The sequence below is a fragment of the Eumetopias jubatus genome, unplaced genomic scaffold, assembly GCF_037043125.1.
Source record: "Eumetopias jubatus isolate StellerSeaLion01/CBP00866 unplaced genomic scaffold, mEumJub1_p1.0 scaffold_4, whole genome shotgun sequence".
NCBI classification, from domain to species: domain Eukaryota; kingdom Metazoa; phylum Chordata; class Mammalia; order Carnivora; family Otariidae; genus Eumetopias; species Eumetopias jubatus.
The window spans coordinates 51226483-51250134 of NW_028274810.1; the positions used below are offsets into that span (position 1 = coordinate 51226483).

Here is a 23652-nt window from a genome sequence, read left to right on the forward strand (position 1 = left end):
GAGAGAGAAGCAGACTCCCTGCTGAGCAGGGAGGCCAATGTGAGGCTCGATCCCAGGACCCTGAGATCATGACCTGAGCCGAAAGCAGACACTTAAAGCAACTGAGCCACCCAGGCACCCCAGCATCTTTTTTTTTTTTTTAAGAAATTAGAAAAGTAAGTCAGGTGCTTTGTAACATTTGTTTAATGCTCACCACAACTTATGAAGCTGCTATTATAATCTTTTTTTAAAGGAATTAGAAAAGTAAGCCTCAAAAAGGTAATTGTCTTGTTTATTTACACAAGTAGTAAGATTTAAAGCTGTGACTGAGTAAGCCTCATGTCTGAAATGTATGTGGAGTGTCAAAGAAAAGGGGTAAAGGAGACCCACACACGAGGGTGCTGATGTGTAGAAAAGGAGGGAGTGGTGGGGTATTCATTAAACAATGTCATAAAAAAAGATCAGGTTAAAGTACTGATATTCCAAGCCCTGGATTCTGAATAGTTCGTACTCAAGGGTAGTGTGTGAAAGGAGGTGCAAGAAAAGCTCTTGTATTTACATACAAAATGAGACAATGGGGCTCAGAGAGAAAGAAGGGAAGGATGGTTCTGAAAAAAAAAGGAAAAGAAAAGGATTTCAAAAGAAGCTGTGAATATATATATTCATGTATGTCTATTGAGTGAAAAGTGCCGCTGAATAATAAGGGTATGAACCCAAAGTGCCTGCTCACATTCACAGGCACTGACTATAAGAAAATAACAACAGAAGAGCACTGGGATGCCATTTATGGGTAAAAGCTACTTATGAGAATGAGAAGACTCAGAGTGGGATTATTACTCCTGTTAGGTCCCTCTGGGAAGTAAATTAGGTGTTTGAGGAGGTAGATGCAATTCTTTTAGATCTCTGCATTACCTTTATTTCAGTGACAATAATGGAATGCTGCCCTTGGCTTCCAGACCTGGGCCATCTCAGCTCCAGGAACTGAGCCCTCCTCTGTGCAAGGTGCAGTGCTGGGGCTCTGAGAGAGACAGAGGTTCAGGTCACACTTTCCTTGTTTTTAAGCAGCTTGCAAACCAGGGTGACAATACAGCACATATATAGATATATGTGCCAACGGCAGCCCAGGGTATATATACCAGACAGGCATTTAGTCAGTATATGCTATATAGGAACTGGAGTGTGTCGGGGGGGTGGGGGTGGTTGCAGTTAATTTACCTTCACTTATTCATTTACCCATCCATCCATTCCATAAATATGCACTGAACATCAATATGATCTTCCATAAGACAAACCCTTCAAATAAAAACGATGGGTAAATCAGGATCTTCAACTTAAAAGTCTAGTGAAATGGAGTTGGAATGATCAAATGCTGTTGGAAGAGTTGGATTGCCCTCTTAGATTATCTAGTCTCTGGGACAGTCTATCTAAGGACCCATGACAAGTGCTTTATTGATGATCAGAAGCATTTTTTAGAATAGAATATTTCTAGGTTTCAAGTTCACTGAGTGTTGCTCAGAATCCCATACTAGATGTTGGCCTTACTAGTGCCCTTGTCAAGTAGTTAATCACCCCGACTGCTCCTGAAATATACTTCAAAAAATAATTACAACATGATAAAATTTTAGAGCTGAGGAAGAGCCAATTAATGATTAGTTTTACTAGTTTTTAATGCAAGGTTATTGATTTCCCTTAAGGATTCTTAAATATAATCATCATTATCATGAAGCAGATATTGTCATTATCTCCATTTTACAGATGAGAGAGCTGAGCTTCAGAGTGCTGGGTGACTGGAGTGGCTCACAGTGACATACAGCAAGTGAGGGGCAGAGCTGGGGTCCAGGCTCCATTCCAAAACTGGACAACTCACTCATGCTCTTTGCTACTTGTCTCTGTTATTCCCTTGAGAACTAAGGATCTGACAGTCACTTTTAATTTTTAAAAAGATATAATAGAAATGGTAAATTTTTCTTAAAGCAACTCATGGTGATGAATACTGAAAGTGTCTGTCCCACATTCAGTTTGGCAATATTGGTCATAGCATGCAAGTTAGAAGCATTGATTAGCAATTAGAATTATCTCTTTTTAAAAGTCTCCTGGGTGGCTCAGTTGGTTAAGCATCTGACTCTTGATTTCGGCTCAGGTCATGATCTCAGGGTTGTGAGGTGGAGCCCTGCATGGAGCCCCATGGTGAGTCCCACCTCAAGCCTCATGTGGAGCCCCATGAGGAGCCCTGTGTTGAGCCCTGTGGAGCCTGCACTGGCATGGAAACTGCTTAAGATTCTCTCTCTCCCTCTACTCCCCCCATGTGCTCTCTCTCTCTCAAAAAAAAAATTATATATAGCTCTTTTTAATTAAGTGCCCTTTAAAAAAAGGGGGGGACCACCTTTGTGGGGAACCAGTATTTTATTCCAAGCCTCTCATTTCCAGATGGGTAAACTAGAACTAAAGAAGTGAGGCCAGTTACTCTGAAGAGATGCATTTGGGAGCTGAGTGAGTAGAGTGTGTTGTAACAGTTGATAGAAAAATGAGTTGAGGAGCTCATTAATGTTAAATAAATACAGTAGTCCTTCTTATCTGTGAGATGTATGTTCCAAGACCCACAGTGGATGCCTGAAGTCTCAGATAATACCAAACCCTATATACACAGTGTTTTTTCCATATGTATACCTATGATAAAGTTAGGTACAATAAGAGATTAACAACAATAACTAATAAGAGAATCGAGCAATTATAATAATATAGTGTAATTAGAGCTATGTGAATGTACTCTCTCAAAATATCTTATTGTACTGTTCTCAGCCTTCTTGTGATGATGGGAGATGATAAAATGCCTACATGATGAAATGAAGTGAGGTGAATGACAAAGGCATTATGTCATAGCATTAGGCTACTCATTGACCTTCTGGCAATAGGTCCGGAGGATCACCTGCTTTCAGACCATCAGACCTCAGTTGACTACAGGTTAAGTGAAACCACAGAAAACTAACCCGTGGATGGGGGGGACTACTAAACACATTCTTGTGGATTCAGTTCATATTTGAAGTGCATAAAACACCATTTTTCTTCTTTTTTTAAAAAAGATTTTATTCATTATTTATTTGAGAGAGAGAGAGGGAGCAAGAGAGAGCATGCATGAGCAGTGGGGAGGGAGAAACAGACTCCTCGCTGAGCGCTGAGCAGTGAGCCCTACTCAGCCTTTCTGATCCCAGGACCCTGAAATCATGCCCTGAGCTGAAGGCAGATGCTTAACCGACTGAGCCCCCCAGGTGCCTCCCATGTCTTTCTTCTTAAATAGTGAACCACAGTATCAAATGGAGAGTAAATCTTGATATTGAATCCTATCAACCTTAATTTAAAAAAAATTCCTTGGTATTAAAAAGAAATTCTAACCCAAAGGCATCATTATTATTCAAATGTGTGGAAGTTGGCAGCTTGCTGAGATGAGAACACAGAACGTGGAGTTAACTAGCAACAGAGGTGAGAAGGGCATTCCTACGTCTGTTATTGATGCCCTGGAACCTACTCCTGTCAGGGGAAACAAAAATGATGTAAGCCTCTGAAAAGTTAAAGAAGGAAGGCAAATAGCCATACTCGTCTATCTGTGTTTGGGTACCAAACGCTTCTGACCACTACTGTTGACAGCAATTCTGTCTGCTTCTTCTGTCTGATCTGATGTTCTCCGAAGTAAAGGTTGTTAATATTCAGTGAATAACAGCGGGACTAGGGCTCCTCCAGGACTGTCAACTGTCTTCACATCCTGGTATCCTCCGGAGACCTGGGTGGCTCAGTCGGTTAAGCGACTACCTTCCTGGGGCTCCTTGCTCAGCAGGGAATCTGCTTCTCCCTCTGCCTGCAGCTTCCCCTGCTTGTGCTCTCTCTCTCTCTCTCTGACAAATAAATAAATAAAGTCTTTAAAAGAAAACACACACATCCTGGTATCCTCAAGGGCTTAGAACAGAAAGCCTGGAACAGGTTAAGGGCTCAATATGTGAGCCCTGCTGGTTAAAGGGTTGAAGGAAAGAATGAATAAATAGCAACTATATCCGCAGAACTCTAAAGAACTGTTCGACTCCAAGGAGATGGATTTTCATATATATAAAGTTTGGTATGGTCCTAAAGAGTGTCTAGTCTAGTTGGAGACTAGAAATGAATACTTTTGTTAAGGGTAACCTGCATGGCATCTTCCATAAGGGCAATGCAAGCTCGGAAATCGAGCAGAAGACAGGGGACTTGTGGTATTCCCTTGGGACGAAAAGGGTGTAGATAGAGGGGAGGGGCAAGAAACCAGGTGTCTAAGGGGTGGCAAACCTTGTTCTGGGGGGGGGGTGACCAAACCAAGGGTCTATTTGGGCAACGTGAGTTGTGCTGGCCAAGTGACCAGTTTATGGAACATGGAAAAACCAGGCCCAGGAATTTAGGCTTGATAGAACAGGAACTCTCTTAAGAGTCCCACCCTCCTTTCCCCCTAGAAGTTAAGTGTAAATAGAAATATATCCTCACAAAGAGACAGCAAACATTGCAACTAAATATGTGTACCATCTGAATCAAATAAGGTCTCTTTCAAGTTCTTGAAATGCAAAACGTGGGCTTGTTCTCACATTTGTTTATTTATTCATTCCACAAAAGTTTTTGGAGGATCTACTAGAGCTAGAACTTTGTTAGGAACCACGGGGGTGGGGGAGGGTGGGTACAAAGATGAATAAAACTCGGTCCCTATCCCCCAGGAGTTTACAGCCCTGTGGTGGAGACAAACGTGTACACACAAGTTCTTACAATAGGAACTAAGAATGTAAACACAGGAGTTGTAGGGGTTGGGTTCAAGGAAATATTACACGGGGGAGATTTGGAAAATTAGAAAGCCTTTTCAGACAAGCTTGTTTTTAAATGAGGTTTAAAACTCCGATGGAGTAGAATACATGTATTTAAGAGCCAGGATCAAGGCTCTGGAAAACCCTGGAGTGCGGGATAATGTGGTAATCAACAGTTGTCTGATTTGGCTGGAGCACAGGGTTCCTTCAGGGGTGCAGTGGGGGGATTTAGCTGGGTATATGCCCAGTAACTGAGGCTGGGGTCAGGTCAAAGGAAGCCGAAGACTTTATTCTGCATCTCTGTTCTCTGACTTAAGCATCTTTGGGTCCCTTTAAAAAATTCTCCTCTTTCCTAAAGAGTTCTGGCAGTTGCGGGTGGGGCCCATTTCCTAAAGTCAACGCGTAAGTTAAAGGTCTGCAAAGCCGTCCGTGGGTGATTTAAATCTCGCACCAGAAAAGGAAACGTGTGAGAGGCGGGGTGGGGGAAACCCCCTTAACAACAGCATCAACCCCCAAACGACACCAGCCCCGGGCGGGACAGACCTCCAGCCGGACCCGGGAGCGGGACGCCAGCACCCTCCGGAGCTCGAAGCCCCGCACAGGCGGGCAAGGGGGAGAGGAAAAGAGGGAGGGAGGGAGGGAGGGAGGAAGCGCGAGAGGGAGGGAGGAAGAAAGGGAGGGAGGGAGGCGGCGTCATGTGATCCGCTTCCCTGCTCCTTTAAGCGTCCACAGGCGGCGGAGCGGCCACAATCACAGCTCCGGGCATTGGGGGAGCCCGAGCCGGCTGCGCCGGGGGAATCCGTGCGGGCGCCTTGCGTCCCGGTCCCATCCTCGCCGCGCTCCCACACCCCTGAAGTTTTGCAGTGCCCAGAAAGGAGGCGAGGGAGGAGGGAGCGTGAGAGGAGAGAGGGCAAAAAGCACACCCTAAAAACATTTATTTCAAGGAGGAAAGAAAAAGGGGGGCGCAAAAATGGCTGGGGCAATTATAGAAAACATGAGCACCAAGAAGCTGTGCATTGTTGGTGGGATTCTGCTCGTGTTCCAAATCATCGCCTTTCTGGTGGGAGGCTTGATTGGTAAGTGCGAGAGCCGCAAACTTTTCCCCCTTTCTCTCTTTTCGGGCCCCTTCCCTCTTTGCCTCTCGGGCTACTTGTTACAGTATCACTGCCTTGCTTCTATGATCTAATTAGTCCGGCTATTGTGCTTAAGAAAGCAGAGCTCCATGGGGCTCCGTGGGGCACAATCCAGTCTAGTGGCTAAGAGAAAAGGAGGGGAAAAAGTTTTGGCCTAGTTTCAGTATCCACTTGAAAGGAAGGAGGGGGGTGGCGGGGGTGGGAATCTTAAGCATGGCGACGGATCGCGCGAGGAAGCGCTGGGTTACAAAGTTGATTGCTGCTCCCCCCGCTTTTTCCCGCGTTCCCCCCTTTTCCTCTCCGTTCTCTCCCAATCAGCTCCCGGAGGGCAACGTAATCGACTTTATTGGGAACAACAGAAGAGTCAGGGAACTGCGCCCGGCGCTAACCCGGGAGCCCTGGTACGGGGCTGTGATCGTTGCCGGTATAAAACGCATTTGGTCGTCTCGGCTCGGGGGTGAGAGTTTGCGTTTGGGGTTCCGACCTTCGCGCCGGCTGCTTCCTGGCCGCGTCCCCCACCCCGCGCCGCGCCAGCGGAAGGGTCTGAGAGGTGGGCCCGGAGACGGGATGCGCTAGGGTGCGGTGGGAGAAAGTCCTTGGCTGGCGCTGCGGGAAGTTGGAGAGGTAGGAGGGGAAAAGCGTATCCGAAAGGTGTTGCTCTTGGCCTCCTGCCCTCTCGCGAATGTCCCCTCCCCCACTTCTCAGAGCCCCGAGAGCTGGTGATTCTGAAGCGCCCCCCCCCAGTCCTCCCCCGGCGCCTAACAGAGCGCCTCCCGCCCCCGCCGCGGCTCCCCGCAGGTGACAGCTCTCCGGCCCCCGGCGACGGCGCCTCCCCTGGCGAGCACCTCCGGGACCTCTGGGAGCCATACAGGCTTCCGGGTGAAGAAGATGGTCTCACGGATCTTCCACTCGTAAAAACTCCCTCTTGCTGTCTCTCCATCTCCATCCATCCTCTAGCCTGGCCGCACACTCGCGTCCCCTGACCCCTCGAGATTTAGGACATCCCGGCACAAACTTCAGCGCCAACTCTGCGACAGGCGCGGATGGGTGCTTTTGCTTTCTTCACGGATCTGTGAAACTTTGCGGACTGGAGAGTCCACGGAGGGGCTTTCTCTGCCGGTCCCTTTGCGAGAGTCCGCGCGGCGCGGGCGTGCGAGCTGCACAGGCTTGGGCACCTCGAGCCGTGTGTGTGGTGTTTTGTCTCCAGACTTGGGTTTGACGGCAACAAATTAAAGGGATTCTGGTTCTGTAAATCACTGTTAACATCCAAGCTAATTGTTTTAAACAAAGGAGAGTGGGTGAAGCTTCACCGAGGCAGAAATTTCTGGAGGAGATCATGCCTTTCTCTCTTGTGTATGTATCCACAAAGCAGAAAGGGTTCAGAGTTTTCCAAGCTCATATTCTTAATTTGGGCCAAACAGCTTAATCTTTTATTCCTGTAACTCTCACCCCTCAAACACACACACGCACGCGCGCGCGCGCGCGCGCGCACACACACACACACACACACACACAACGGGGTTTGGCTTTCCTGTTAGGAGCCCCTGTGTGGCTACGTGCAATCTCCATGTTTCCCTGTATTGGATTTTTCTAGGCTCCTAATACATTCTCTGCTGGGAGCTGAAGGCAGCCTTCCCTGTGCCCTCACAGTGATTATGCAGCGGTTACAATTACACCTCTTGTCTCCCTTGATGAGCAGTTGCAGTTAGATGCCATTGGATCTTGTGTGATTTCAGTGGCAGACCATAATTAAAATTTCTTGCACCTTGTGCTTTCAGAATTAAATTGGCCTATTATCCCTGTCTGACCTTCATCCTCTTTGAGGTTTTTGCACAAGCAGCGAACCATTACACATAGTTCCCTGGTGTTTGTTGGTGTGTGTTTCTTTTTCTTTTCCTAAGAAGCTGATCGCCTAGCCTTGAAGAGCCCATTATCCACTGTTGTAGGTTTCTTAGGGCACTTCACGAACTAGCATAATTGCTAGCATCTTGGTACTGTGGAGAGAGGTGCAAGAGCACTGGTGATAGCCGCTGGACATTAGCGTGGCCGTAGGATCAGAACAGTTGTATGTTCAAAGAGGGGCTTGTCTGGAGGACGTGGTGCCAAGGGTTGTTTTTCCCAGAGAATTTGGCCCGTGACTGTACTTGATAACCATCTCAAAAAGTTAGTGATAGGTCCTGTAACTAGATTCCTCTCAGTAGATAAACTGCTTTAGTTCCAACTTTACTTGGAAAAGAAAAGCATCTATGTGTAACACTTCTTGGGGGAAATGGTGTAAGTTTACTGCTTAGCTCCCTTCCTTCCTTCCTCAATTGCCAAGACTGTGTCCCCACTCTGGCCTCAAAGATCACAGTTCACTTTTAAACACGGAATAGTGACTTAGCCTTTATCTCAACCATTTAGAGAGGTGTTTTTTTTTTTTCTGTTAAATCTAGGAACTTGAGTACAGTACAAGACCCAAATATGGGGAAAAAATATCAACAAAAGTTAAGTGGGACATTTTCCCACCAGACTTCCCTAAAATGAAAAGCAGGTGAAACTGAGCAAAGACTGAAACTTCACAAAAGTGGGCGAGTGGAATCAGTGGTTGAAGAAGCAGTTTGTAGGCTGGAAAGTTGAAGTAAAGTTCAGAGACCTCCTCCTCCACTCTCCCCAGTGAGCAGAGACTCCTTCACTGCTCAATTCCACTGATAAGTAGGAAGACAGGTTGGGGGAGGGGGAAAGGGGGGTGAAGTGTTTCTTCAATGCATCTGCAGAGGCCAAGTGAGAAAGTGAAATCTTCGCTTTGAATTGACCATAATATCTGTTTCTTTTTGATCATTGTCCCCTGTGAAAGAAAACATGGCAGCCTAGGAAGGGGAGGATCTGAATGGCAAAGCTCCTGATTGTAAGCGTTTAAGTACCCCATACACATATTTTCAAAACACAACCACCAACCACCACCCCCAAACAATCATGACAAACCATGCACCCCAAAGTGACCAGGCAAATCAGTTAACCAAATTTCATTCTCCTCATTGGTAGAGTTTTAGATGATGTTTAGACTGGTATTTGGTTGCAGCCTTCATTCTAGAATTGATGGGGAAATTTTAAACAGTAGATAAAAAGCAAATAGGAGGGATTGGGTTTTCATTTAGCCAGCTTAAATACTTCCCTAGCTCAATGGCCTTCTTAGAACCAGGTTTTTGTTTTGTTTTCTGCTTGTTTTGGTTGTTAGTTTTTCTTGTGCCAGTGTCTCTTTACTGCAAACCTTTGATGGTATTTTGTAAAAAGGCTTTAGAAAGCAATATCTTATATGGTAGAATTTGGGGTATTTAAAAATTCACTGAACTATGCCATGCTTCTATAAAAACTTTGAGCCATTATAAAATCATGCATCTGATTGTTTTCTTATGTGTTGAGAAGGGTTCTTAGGTGGCTAGCTTCTTTAGTATTTAGAATGTATTTAAAAATTTAAGAACCCCTAAAGGAAAAGAAAATATTTTTAAAGATGTAGCCTATCTATCTTTATCCTCCTTAAAAATAAACCTGCAGAAAATGTAAAAAAATAATTTCCCTTTGATTTCATGAGGCAGAGAGGCAGCTGCAGGGCAGGGGTGGTAGAAGGGGGAAGGGGAGGGAGACCATGTGCCCTGAAACAAGAGTACAGCCTACTAAAAATCATGAACTTGAATCCCTGGCCCATTATGTGCAATTTGCTCAGTTTCAAATTAGTCATGTCTTGGGGATATAATGGTTGAAAAGGCAGGTCACTGTTCCCACCTGTTCTAAAACTGTTAAGAAGACTGTAAAGATCAGAACTGAATGAATAAAAAATGATTGCTTTGTTTTAAGCATACCATTAAATGAGAATATTCCAAACTTAAACTCTGCATAAGTATCAACAAATTACCCATTATTTTATCTTCAGGGAGGATTGCTTTCTTTCAAAAGCTTACCATGAGTTGCTTTTTTTGTTCTTTAATGCTGAGAATATTATGTACATATAATATAAACATATATAATCAGTTTTCTCAATTTTTACATGGACTTACTTATTGCTTTTCGATGATATAGCCCATATTACTGTGCTATTATTATTTAAATGAGATCTATTGGTAGCCTTGATTGTGGTCCATTCATGTGAATTTTTGTTTCTGCTACTATTGTTTATTTGGAAGTTGCAGGATTTTAAGAAATTAAATAAAATTAGAGTTATGCAGAGTATGTAAAGGTTTGCTTCCCAGTGCATTAGGTTTTAAGCTTGTTGTGGTCTATATTATATTTTAGCATATATTGATAATGTAATATCTATAATCCTGCAGTGTTTGGGTAGCTGGTCTCAAAAAGAACTAATCAGTTGGCTTTTGGTTGATGTTAGCCCACATTTTTTTCTGTATTTGATTCTCCTTTTTGTTTTGCAAAATTTCATACCTGACTAAACCATGTCATTTTTTCTTCTCTTTGTTAAACTACTGGAGTATCTAATGTGGTTTGTAGGAGTACTGTGCAATCTCAAAAATTCTTCTTGTATAAAGGTGGGAAATTTTTTCTAGTGGAAATTACATTATTGATTCCTCAAAAACTTAATTATCTACTTGGTTATTGCAACAAAATCATGCTTGTTGTAATAATCTCTAATCATGCTTTCATCTAATCATTCCGTACGGCCTTTCTAGCCTTCTACTGGAACTTTGCCTTTTCCTTATTCAAAGTGAGAACCATTTCCTTGAGATAATCATGTTGTTTATGGCTTTGTAAGGTTTTCAGATCTCCTGCCTGAACTCAGATCTAGACTCAAAGCCTTTCCTAGCTAGTTGACATTTGCAATAATTTGGCCTTTAAATTTTTTTTAAATTCATATAGACTGAGGAAAGATTCTTACCTTATCTTCCTCATAAAGGTGTTTCTATGGAGATTTAGAATTTGAGATTGTATTAAAGTCCTTAGCTTAGAACTCAAAGTCCTTAGCTTAGAACTCATATGTGTCACCTACCTAACATGCAAAAACATTGATTAGAGCCTGCTGTGTGCCCAGGATAGGGCTGCAGTGCTGACTGGGAGTTAGCAAAGAGGGGTCTTGAAGCCTGAGTAACCTAGGAGAGCCAGAGGTAGAAAAGAGCACTTCTTAATCCAAGTTCACCAGCAAAAGATTTCCTATGATGAAGTGTCTAGCATCAAGATAATTCTCACTTATTTACTGAGAACCCGAGAACATGTGAAATGAGAAGCCCTGTTAATTATACTGTCAGATAATTATATTAATATTTCATCTTGAAATAAATGTGTTACTAAAATAATACAACAAATGTTTAGCATGTTAGTTAAATGTGTGCTATGTGCCAGACCTTACCTAATTTAATCCATGCAAAGCCCTGCCAGATTGGTAGCACTGTACCTGTTTTACATGTAAGTAAACTGAGATTACCCAGTGAGTCAAGATTATCCAGCTAGTCAGGGTTAAAGCTCTGAATGGACTCCAGTCAATCTGACATCAGAGCCACAATCCTCAACCATCAGGTTATCCTGCCCCCACCTCCCAAAGCCTTGACTTTTAAGATTGAATGAATGTGGTTTAAATCCAGAAAGAGAAGATGAGTAACACTATAAATGCTGTTGCTTTCTCATTTTAATCATTAGGTAACATATCAAATGCGGAAAAAAATCCAATGTGATGATAAATGAAATGGAGTTCAGCTTTACATAATAGCAGATCCTGGCCAAGGCTAAGGGAGGACACCTTTTGAGAAGTCTGCATATGCCCATCTGACCAATTTCTTACAGGTTCAAACTAGTTCTTATAATTGTCTGAATCATCCAGTTGGCTGAGCAGCCAAGTTCATTATCCATAAAAACGTTTGAGTTCTACTTTAAGGAAGATTACTTGATTTTATTTTCTCAGGTTAGTGGTTTTAACATATTTATGCAGTTATATACATCAGGACTTTTCCAAAGGAGGGGAGAGAAGCAATCAACTGGTTGGAGAGGCTTTTAGAGGGTGTGGATTGGCAGGGATGGTAGAGCAATTGAAAGAAGAGCCGTTTACTCCAAGTTGACAGTTCTGTTCTCCAAAGGAAATTTCTGTTTGTATACACACCCATGCCTAATAATGAGAGCATCTCAAACTAGAGGCTTCCATGCTGACACCATGAATAGGTACATTTTGTTCTTTGGAAAAAATGCTGGTAGACTTTCTTTATTCAAAGATTTACTGCTCTCAGTTTTGATAGAGACTCTAAGAGATGATGGGGGACAGGGACCATCAAGATGTGAAATAATCGTGTCTATTCATTTATGTCCTGTGTCTTTTCTGAGGTGTTGTAAGGGTTGCCTAATAGAGTAGACAGCTGTGCCCAATGTGGACATTTCTGAGAGAAGATGCCCGGATGGGAAGGAGGATGGGAGTGAAGGGGAGCTTGGGGCGTTGGTGATTTCAAACTTGATGATGAAATGATAGGGCTTTTCATAATAGGGCTAACTTAAAAGGATTGCTGAACAGCAGAGAAGAGCAACTCGTATTTTAGAATACAAAAATACTTAGGTTCACCGTTTTGCCTTTTACTACCACCTCTTCTCCCCTGCTTCCACCATGTTCCACCTCTAATTAAATTTTACAGGGGAGCAAAAGCAATAATCAGATTGTCATTGGACCAGTAGTGAGGGATTTAGTTAATTATGATTTGTTGCTTTTTGAGGATTTATTGGGTGGCTATGGCAAGTATTTTACATGTATTGATTCATTGAACCATCATAACAACCTAGAGAAACAGGTGCTTTCTCCAGATTTCGGATGAATCAGATGCTCATTTAAGGAACTTCTCAGAGGGGACAGAGATAGTAAATGAGTGCAGAACCTCAAGCGCATGATCCTTGACCAAATCCTAAGTCATGCTCTTAAGGCTAATGCCACTCTCCTATTGTTTCTTCAATTTCTACAGGAAACAAGGTGTTGGGAGTCTGATAAAATTGATTCTACACGGATTCAATAGAAGATGGAAGCTCAGTCTCCCCCTTTTCTGTTTCTACCTCTTTCCCAAACCACATACTTCGTCACTGCATAGGTACTAATCATTGACCTAGTTGCTTCCTAAACAAATGATCCCAATTTTGTATACTGTAGCCATTGTAAATGTTGACCGGTGTTTGCAGGCCATGCTGGGGAGGGCCAAACCTGAGAAAATAATGCCCCAGCTCCCTCCAGAAAGAAATTCTTACACACAGCAAAGAGGAACTGAGAGTTGTCATTGAAAATGTGTCAAAATAACCAAGCTCCTGAAGGCCCCAAATGCCTCCTGGATTTTAGCATACAGAATGGATCCTGCATATAGCTACCGACTACAGGAGAGGGGAATGTGAGTGTGGGGAAGGAAGTTGGGAGTAGACTACGGATGCACAAGAGAAAAACTAAGGCCTTTATAAACGTCTACATGAGGCCATTTCTTTGGGACATTGCTTGTACTTGGATTTCCAAAACCTATTTCCGATACCATCGTCTTCCTCCACATTGAACTAGTGTTTCTATATTCTGTGCCTTTTGAAATCCTGGACCTTCAAGGGCAATTTTCTGCTCCCTCTTTCTCCTTCCTACTCCATTCTGTTAATATTTCCTGGTAAAGAGGTGTTCTTTCTTCACTAGCCCCTAGGAATTACAGGGCCTTCTTAAACTTCTGGTTAATTCCCTGAGTTAACTCAGAAGCCTTATCCACAAATAGACATTTCCAAGAGAGTCGGGGTAATTGAAAGAAGAGGCCAAGTTATTACATTTGTGTTGGCAAGGCATTATGATTTTTCGTTAGAAAGAAGGTAATGGATCTGTAACTGCTTGGCTCAGTTTTTTTTTTGCAAAGCCCAGATTAATAAGGCTAAGCTCATGGGACCTGGTTGGGGGCCAGTTAACTGCGGCCTTAGTCCTGGCTGAGCCTCTCCCAGAGAGAGAGCTCCTGATCTCAGGGTAGCATCACATAGTGGAGGGAGGCCTGGCTGGAACTCTGCAGACCAACTGTGGTCTCAATGATCTCAAGTCACAAAAACTCCTTGACGCCCCTCAATTGATGTGGGACAGAGCCCTCCTACATCATGGATGACGGCTGTGAAGAGCCACCCTCTCCAAGACGTGGCACCTGTTGGGCTGTCTCACTGAACCTGGCCCACCAAAGAGGAGATTCCCAGAGGAGTTTTCACTGAAGCCATCTGCTTAACCCCATATCCATCTCTCCTACTTTTTTTTCTCTGTTCTTCTGTCTTTCTAGATCTGGGGCAACTTAACTATGACATTGTTTATTTTCTATTGAGAAGAGAGCAAAAGTGAGAGTGAGAGAGCACAGTGGGAGAGGGAGAAGCAGACTACCCACTAAGCAGGGAGCCTGACATGGGGCTCGATCTCAGGACCCCAAGATCATGACCTGAGCTGAAGGCAGTTGCTTAACATACTGAGCCACGCAGGTGCCCCTTTGTTTTCTATTCTGTCTTCCTTAAGTCATCACTACTTTGTCAAACACCTCCAGATTCAGGAGGTATGGGAGTGACTCGAAATATACCTGGTTTGGGTTTGAGAGTGTGCAGAGAGATTATCCTGCTTTCTAACACTAATTCCCATGTTATCACCGAATGTCTCGTAATGAGCCTTCCCCAAATGGTAGACGTTAATATTGTTATCAATTGTTAGTAAATAAGAATGCATGTCTAAATCATTGTCCTGAAGCATGCACATTTTATTCCCAGGAGAATTCCTCATGTTTATATTTGAGGTCTGTTCATTACTTTTGCTTTATACACAATTAAAAAAAATATTAAGTAATCTCTATACCCAACATGGGGCTTGAACTCATGACCTCAAGATCAAGAGTCACATGCCCCACCCACTGAGCCAGCCAGGCGCCCCTGCTTTATACACAATTTTAATAGAGCTTGGGTATGCCATTGTCTAAGTCTACAAAAGTTGGGATTATTGGCCACCAAAATTCACTGGCAGCAGAGAGATGTAAGAATATAGTAGATAACATGAGGACAAAGGAAGAATGCCCAGGGTTCTGGGGTCTCTAGGGTACAGGTGAGTCACTGCACACCTCAGTAAGCCCCCCTTGGTGGCATCATTACATTATAACCCAGTCTGATAATTGAGTCTGCTCTAAAGCTGTGGATCTTATCACTTGCCATGAGTGCAGCTTGTGGGGTCGGTCCACTTTATCTGTACCCTTTGGTGGTATTTGCCCTGAATGGGAGCTGTGGGGCCTTTGCTATTAAACTGTAAAAAGGGTCTTGGAAACCATCTTGTTTTACTTCTTCGGAGGAGGAATCAGCATCCCAGGAAAGGGCAGGGACTCAGTTTACACAATTAGAGGCAGCTCCATAGCTTGGACTCCCGATTCTAATGCCAGTCAGCCCTGGAAGCATGTACCTGCTTTTGAGCTTCACCACGATGATCATCCAAAGGCCGTACAGTTAATGTGCAGAGATCTCCTCACTTGTGGTTCCTACAGATCTACTGACTTTCCTGTTACTTGACAATAAAATAGTGGGGCGCCTGGGTAGCTCAGTTGATTAAGCGTCTGACTCTTGATTTTGGCTGTGGTCATGGTCTCAGGGTGGTGAGACCCAGCCCCACGTCAGGCTCCCTGCTGGGCTTGGATTCTGCTTGAGATTTTCTCCCTCTCCCTCAGTCCCTCCCCCACCTCCCTTTAAAAAAAAAACAAAGAACAGAACACTAACTTTAATTTCTTCTCCCTCTTGCCTTTGTATACTTAATATTCTTTAAGATTTATTTATTTTTGTGAGAGAGAGAGCCCAGGAGTGAGCACAAGCGGGTGAAAGGGGCAGAGGGAGAAGCAGACTCCCCGCTAAGCAGGGAGCCCAAAGCTGGACTCGATCCCAGGACCCTGGGATCATGACCTGAGCCGAAGGCAGACGCTTAACGACTGAGCCACCCAGGCACCCCTTGTGTTTAGTTTTAAGACTTAATCAGTCTGAGGCTTCCTTGTCTAAAATTCTGTGACTAACTTTGCTACTTTCAGGGAATGTGTGTGGCAGGCATAATTCTGAAGTTGTAGTGAGTCTGGGGGAAGTGACATGCCCTATATTTTTTTGGTCTGTTTTGCATACAAAAGAGACAACAAAATTGCTCATTCTTTATCTCTGCCACCTCTGTACTCTAAAGGTAATTGCAAGCAGAAAATTCAAATTGCCAAAACGGCTTAAAACGTTGAGAGCTCCATGCCATTATGTCTGCCATGCATATTCTTGTATTTCCAGAGGTACAAGTGTTACATTGTAATTTCTTCCTCCTCTGCGTTTTTGTTGAAAGTAAGCAGAGTCACAAAGCACTATTTTTTCTGCATCCTCTGACTTAGCGGGAATGAATATGGACTTTTTTTTTATTGAGGTATAATTAACATATAACATTAGTTTCAGGTGTACAGCATAATGATTTGATATTTGTATATCCTGTGAAATGATCACCACAATGAGTCTAGTTACCATCTGTCACCATACCAAGTTACAAAGTAGTTTTTTCTTGTGATGAGAACTTTTAAGATTTACTCTTTTAGCAACTTTCAAATACGCAATACAATATTATTGATTATACTCACCATGCTGTAAACTAATTGGATTCCCATGCCTTATTTATTTTATAACTGGAAGTTTATACCTCTTGACCTCCTTTATCCATTTTGCCTAACCCCAAACCCCGCTCACTTCTGTTAACTACCAGTCTGTTCTCTGTATCTCTTAGTTTTGTTTGTTCATTTGTTTTTTAGATTTAGATGTAAGTAAAATCATATATTTGTCTTTGACTTGTTTCACTTAGCATAATATATTCAAAGTCCATCTTTGTTGCAAATGGCAAGACCTCACTCTTTTTTATGGCTCAGTCTCCCATTGTATATGTGCACCACATCTCCTTTATCCATGCGTCTCTTAGTGGACATGTAGGATGTTTCCATAGCTTGACTATTGTAAATAATGCTGCAATGACCATGGGGATGCATATATTTTTTTGGAATTAGTGTTTTCATTTTCTTTGGATAAATACGTAGAAGTGGAATTGCTGGATCATATGGTCATTCTATTTTTAATATTTTGAGGAACCTCCATAGGTTTTCCACTATTTACATAGTAGCTCCATTAACATACATTCCAACCTTGCACAAGGGTTCCTTTTACTCCACCTCTTTGCCAACACTTGTTATTTCTTGTCTTTTTGATACTAGCCATTCTAACAGGGGTGAGATGGTATCTCAGTGTGGTTTTGATTTGCATTTCTGTGGTGATTAGTAATGTTGAACATCTTTTCATGTGTCAGCCATCTGTATGTCTTCTTTGGAAAAATGTCTATTCGGATTCTCGGCCCATTTTTAAATCCGATTATTAGGATTTTGTTGTTGTTCATGAGTTGTGTGAGGGTTTTTTTTTTTTTTAAGCTTTTTTAAGTAGTCTCTAAACCCTACATGGGGTGCAGACTCACGACCCTGAGATCAAGAGTTGCATGCTCTATTGACTGAGCCAGCCAGACAAGGAAGTTCTTTATGTATTTTGAATATTACCCTGGGGTATCTGTTTTGCAAATATTTTCTTCCATTCAGTAGATTTTCTTTTCGTTTTGTTGATGGTTTCCTTTGCTGCACAGAAGCTTTTTAGTTTGATGTAGCCCTGCTTGTTTATTTTTGCCTTTGTTGCCCTTTCTTTTGAAGTCAGATCCAAGAAATCATCGCCAAGACCAATGTCAAGGAACCTACCAACTATGTTTTCTTCTAGGAGTTTTACGGTTTTAGGTCGTACATTCAAGTCTTTAATTCATTTTGAGTTCATTTTTGTGCATGGTGTAAGATAGTAATCTAATTTCATTCTTTTGTATGTGGCTGTCCTGTTTTCCCATTTATTAAGGAGACTGTCCTTTCCCCATTGTATATTCTTGCCTCAAATCTTGACTTTTAAGTCTCTGTTTAACATGCTTGTCTTTAGGTGATCACAACCAGAAGTTGGGTTCCATATTTTATTAAATCCAGCCTTTTCTCAAGGCAAATCAGGTCTTTTTGAGGCCTTATTCTTTTTACTCTGGGTTCTTATAGATTTTATCTGCTCTCATTTAGGTTGTAACTTGCCCTAGAATGGAATGCCTTAAATGTGGAAAAGACATGTCCCCACATTCCTTTCTTTTCTCTGTTCTGTTGAGCTAGTTCTGGCTTGTGTGAAATGGGCTCCAACTTTAGCCCCAGCGTGCCTGGGCTAAGGGAAGTTGTAGATAAGATTTTTACTGAGGCTTTGAAAAGACTGAACCATGGGGCCTGGCCGTCACTTACAGAACACACCTCTATAAGCTTAGAAAGGATCAGCTTCTTCAGAATTAGAAGTGGGGGGGTGGGGTGGGGACTCAGCTGTGACAGGAAACCCTGGGACCTTAGGCATCCTTTTAGTCACCCTTCCTCCTTATTTTACAAAGTTTGCAGGTCCCTGAGAGAACTGGTGTTAAATCACCCAGCATCATTATTTAAACATACCTAAACAGAAAAGAGTTTTGTACTATAGGAACATGATATTTCTGGATAATAGTTGATGAGAGAGAAATAAACAGGATAATTTGTAGACACAAGATTTTTAAACCAAAAGGACATTTAAGGTCACCTTTCAAATAGCATGTTTCTTTTTTTTATAGGTAGCAGGAGAATCTTCATTCCCCTCTTCCCTACCTCACCCACCTGTTAGAACAGGGAAAGAGAGAAAATAGAGTTTGGGAGAAGGATGAGCAATACATTTGGGATTTGAACAAAATCAGCATAAAGATATATTTGAGACAATAATATTTCTGTCAGGACTTGGGTTAGGTACTGATACCAGTTCCATCCAGGGAAGTCCTCTGTCTCACGTTAGAATAAGTCTCTTGGCTAAGCAGAACTGCTGCAATAATTTTGAAAATTGCCTTTGATGACTTGGGCTTCTTATGGGATTCCTAGGAAACAGTCACTCTCTAAGCAAGGTGTTGGTTCAAGGTTTTCCTTATGATGTTTCCGATTTTGATAAACATACAGATCCTTCCATTCAGAGTGATCAGATTTCTAACTGGTGGCATGTGGTTTTATGGTTGATCAATGGGTATGATCTGGCTTGTTAGCAGACTTGCTTTGTAACTTAGACAAACCATTTATATGCTGTGAGCCTCAGTTTCCGCATCTAAAAATTTCTCCTGGGGCCCCTGGCTGGCTCTGTCAGTAGAGCGTGCAACTCTTGATCTTAAGATTGTGAGTTCAAGCCCCACATTGGGTGTAGAGCTTACTTAAAATAAAATAAAATAAAATTTCCCCTTCATAGGGAGGTTGTAGGGTTTAACGAACTTAAGTTACCTACACCTACGTGTTAGATCAATCCATATATGTTAACTATTTCCCTGATTTACAGGTTGTAACTAACTTTTCAAGGTTCGTCCTTTCCATCTCTCTCTCTCTCTCTTTTCTCTCTCTTTCTCTCTTTTGAGTCATCCTCTGTCTGGTTAGGCTCATGGCAGGGTATTTCTGCTTCTTAGTGGAGTATATAAAATTAGAAACCCAGCCACCCTGCTTGATAGCCTTCTATTAGGTACTAGTCCATGCTAGCCAACAATTTAAGAAGCATGTCATTTTACCCATTCGGTGAATTAGAGCGATTCACTTTTTGAGCCAGTTAGTGATAGTTTTCACCAAGGTTTCATTTGAATCCTAAATTTTGTCTTTTAAAATGCTGGACCAGTTTTCACGGCTCTCTATAGTAAGCCCAGGTAGCAAGACTTTTAAATAGATACCAGTTAATACATGGAAGAGGTATGTTCCATCCATGCTTGCTGCAAAATGAATCCCAATTGTTCTGTTTTAAATTATAAAATTGAAGTTATCATCCATTGGGAATTTTTTTTGCTTCCAGATAACATAAATGACAAAGACCTTTGAAAGTCAAACTTGTAGGAAAAAAAGTGATGATCTTTTTCTTATAAAATATTAACTACTTCTGAGACATTAGCTAGAATTTAATGTTATAGAAATTATAAAGAAAAAATAAAGATGAAAATACAACTTTATAAGACTGTAAGCTACATGAGAGCAAAGAAGGGTCTAATTTGCTTATCTTTGAGTGGTTACCACAGTGTAGTGCGGCAGAGGTGCCCAGAAATACAGAAGAAAGAGAGAGGAAGGAAGGAAGGAAGGAAGGAATGGAGGGAGGAAGGAAGGCTTATTTGCATTTGGACTTATTGCAGAGAGAGCTAAAATGCTTCAACTTTAAGATCTGTCCTAAGACTTGTAACATTGTATTCCAAGCTATTCTTTTATAGTTAAATGAGGAAAGGTTTCTTATTATTTGCTTGAACTTAAAAAGATTGTGCCACCTTCATGGTTTGTATGCTTCGATATATAAAAGTGTGTAATTTTGGAGTATTGGAAAGGGACCTTGTCCTATTATATTCTGGAGACTAAGGCCTAGAGGAATCACAGGGAGACAGTAAGATTGGAAGGAAGTGTCCTGACCATTAGTGGAGTGTTTCATTACCCATGTCGATGGTTATGCTGATTACTATTATGTGTGATCTGCATATTTGGTCTTCACTTGGCCATAGGGCAGAGAACCGACTGACTGCTTGGTTGATAAGGTTTGCTGGGAGGAAGGAACACACTACCATCTGTATTTTTCAAACTTCGAATATTCAAATGAGAACGTTGAATGATAATAACAATTTTGTGTTTTATTGTCTTTAAGAAGTAAATGTGTTTCTTCTGCTCCATGAGGGCTGGTTTTAGGGGCTTCTTTAAGAAGACCACATAGTTTAATTTTCTATAAGCTTTTAAAGATAGGAAGTACATCTTTCGGAGTTTTCCTCGTAAGAACGTTGCAGATGCATCTGCAGTTATTCAGAGATGGGTAATATATTTATGATGTCAGCTTTCGTAACTGCTCTTGACAAGAAAGCCTAATACATCCAAATAACTACCTCTTCATTCCACTGTGTTCAGCTTGTGGACACAATGAATTCCTCCACATAGTCTTCCAGGTTCCTGAAGGGTATGGAAACGTGCATGTTGTGCTCAGTGCATGCCTGCAGGCAGAGAGGAACTTGGGCCTGTTGACTTTCTAGTGGAGCAGGTGCAGATGGGAGGAGAGATTTAGGAAGCAGATGTTACCTGGGAGGGAAGGAAGCAAAAGCCAAGGAGAAAGCTCCACAGAAGCTAGACTTGGACGTCTCTTAGCTAGAGGAGGAGTATTGGGGGGAAGGGACACAGAGCTGGCATGAAGTAAGGGGACAGGAAGGCTCTGGTGTTGGGAGAATGTAGGGGCTTAAAAGAAAGGCTCCATCATGTCATCCTGTACTCTCTCTCTCTAGAGTAATGACACTTTTTTTTTTTTTTGCTATGGCCCCATCCAGGACTCCAAAGACTGGGTAAAACCACACTGGCAATGGGAGTTTGCTATTATAAATGTAAGCAAGAACTGTGAGGTTGGAAAAACGGGATGCACATCCCAGCCCCACCACTTGCTGGCTATGTGGCTCCGAGCAAATGACCTCACTGAGAGCCTGAGTTTCCTTTTCTCTCAAATGGGTAAAACGGGAGCAGTAATGTTCATCTCATGACATTTCTGAGGATTCAATGACATAATAGGTGAAAAGATTAAATGAGATAGGAGTGTGTACAGTGCCTGGCAAATAAATAGTAAACACTTAGAATATGCTAGGTGCTATTTTATTGTTAGTGTTATTCTTTTAATCCAGGAGTGAGTTCCTGGAGTTGATTCACCGGAGTCCTTTGGGAGGCTGACGTAGGTTTTCTGCCTACTCTGAACCTGGCCATACTGGTTCAGAGAGATGTAGATGCTTCTAGAGTCAGGTCTAGGTTGCCTTGTATACATGTAAAATCTAGAGATTAGGATCATACATTTTCATTCCCTCCTAATTTTTGTTTATGTTTTTGAACAAGAATACAATGATGTTAAAGGCATTAAAAACAAAGAAAAAAAATCCTCCATTCTAATCCACCATTTTAATACAAATCCACATTAATTTTTTATTCTTTCTCTTTCTCTGACTGAATATTTCCAATTTCATATAAAAAAAAAGTAGAAAAGCCTAGTTAGCAGAGGCTGAAAAGTTTATTGTTGATGCCTTCACCAACTGAATGTTTACTTTGGAGATTCAGCAACCAGCTCCTCCTCTCCTCCTCCTAAACTTTCCTCTAATACTTAACTCAAGATTGCTTGTTGAACCATTGAACCATGGGAAATTCATTTTCAAAATCTGCTTAATTGCTGTGAGACTTTTAATTTGTTCTGGATGATGGTGCTAATGTCTGGGAACTGGGACTGAAGCCCTCCGAAGTTGTTAATTCAATCAGCCGCTGTGCCCTTGCCATGCCTAATGAAGGAGGGGGGGCATCCAGATCCTTCTCACAAAGAGGCTGGGTCCCTCCTGACCACCTCGTCAAAGATGAATAAGAGAGGCCCCACAGTTAGGTCGAATACTTGGGGCAAATTACCAGGGTGTCGGTCCACGTTATCCAAAGCCCTGGGTTGTACTTCTCAAAATAATTACGAAGTAGATTTTACGTAGGACCCCAGGGTTTTTAAAGGCATGGCTGGGTTTTGTGTGCATGTTGTTCACACCTGCTATTCTGCAAAATTCTTTAATCACAGAGGTTCTGTGGTGGCTCTGTCTATAATCTGTAAGATCATAAACATCACCCCCAGACCATTGATATTCCTGTTAACCACTGAAGTTTTCCATGGCGAGACTAGTGAAAGCTTGCTCTGTCCTCATGATAAATTAGCTTGTTTATTCCTCTTCTGCTTATTTCTATCCTGCTGTTGATTAGTGTAATGAAGCAGAAGTCCATTGTGTATGTTCATTGGGTAGCGATCCTCTGGCACCAAAGGGGGTAATTGAGTAGAAAGGCAGAATGCTGTTGGTGCATGAGAGAAGTTAACACCGCATGAGGTCACCAGGCTTCAAGCTTTAATCAATGTGGACACAATGCAATTGAGATTTTGAAAAGGGTTTGTTTATAGTGTGAGAGTAAGGGTCAGTAGTTAATTTGAAATGCTGTAGGTGTGTTTTCCTTGAACCAAGAAGGTACAGAGCATGTGTCATAGAGGATTGTAAATATCCTCAAGGGAGGGATGTAATTGGGGTAGAGGTTTAAAAAGAAGGGCATTTAAGAACTTCAGTGTACTTATTATTGATCCATCCATGCTTTATTTAAACTTTTACCATTCTTCAAAATGGGAAAGAGACTGTAGAAGAAACACTATATAAGTCTGTAGTGTAGAGAAACAGCACTACCAAGAAAGAACTTTTTTTTTTTTTTTTTTAAGCAGTGATTTCCTTTGGGAAGATATTTGGAGTGCTGTAAAATATTGCTCGTACTAGTACTGGGTGCTAATTCTAAAAGAATTCTCACTCTCCGAAGCTTCTGTCTTCTGGGATTTTTAATTGCCATGGCTTGAATGAGATAATATGAAAACCTAATTAACCCATCTACTTGTTCATACTGCTGTCCTTTTCCATTTCAGGCTCCCGTCTATACCAGGCATGGCTGTCTGTTTTTTGGATTATCTTTGGCATTTCCCTCCATTATTTTTTTACCTCAGTTTCAACAGCTAGAAACACCATATTTTTATGATCACCCTGGCCAATTTGAAAGTAAAGAAGGCCTTGTCCTTTTGTTGCAGGGAAGTTTTGCAGGCCAACATCTGGCTTTCAGAAATGACTACGGCGAAGGAACGTAGAGCTCTGGTAGAGCCAGAGG

At 42.2% G+C, this 23652-nt stretch overlaps 1 protein-coding gene across 2 annotated transcripts in view; it reads left to right on the forward strand.

The window, feature by feature from the left end:
- Positions 1-5524: 5524 nt before the first annotated feature.
- Positions 5525-23652, forward strand: part of WLS (Wnt ligand secretion mediator) — a 97478-nt gene continuing 79350 nt past the window's right edge. Inside the window, exon 1 of one of the 2 annotated variants that reach the window (XM_028102504.2) lies at positions 5525-5863. In XM_028102504.2, coding sequence (XP_027958305.1) covers positions 5758-5863 — 106 coding nt within the window. In that variant the 5' untranslated portion in view covers positions 5525-5757. The remainder of the gene's footprint in view (positions 5864-23652) is intronic. The other variant, XM_028102505.2, reaches the window with a different exon arrangement.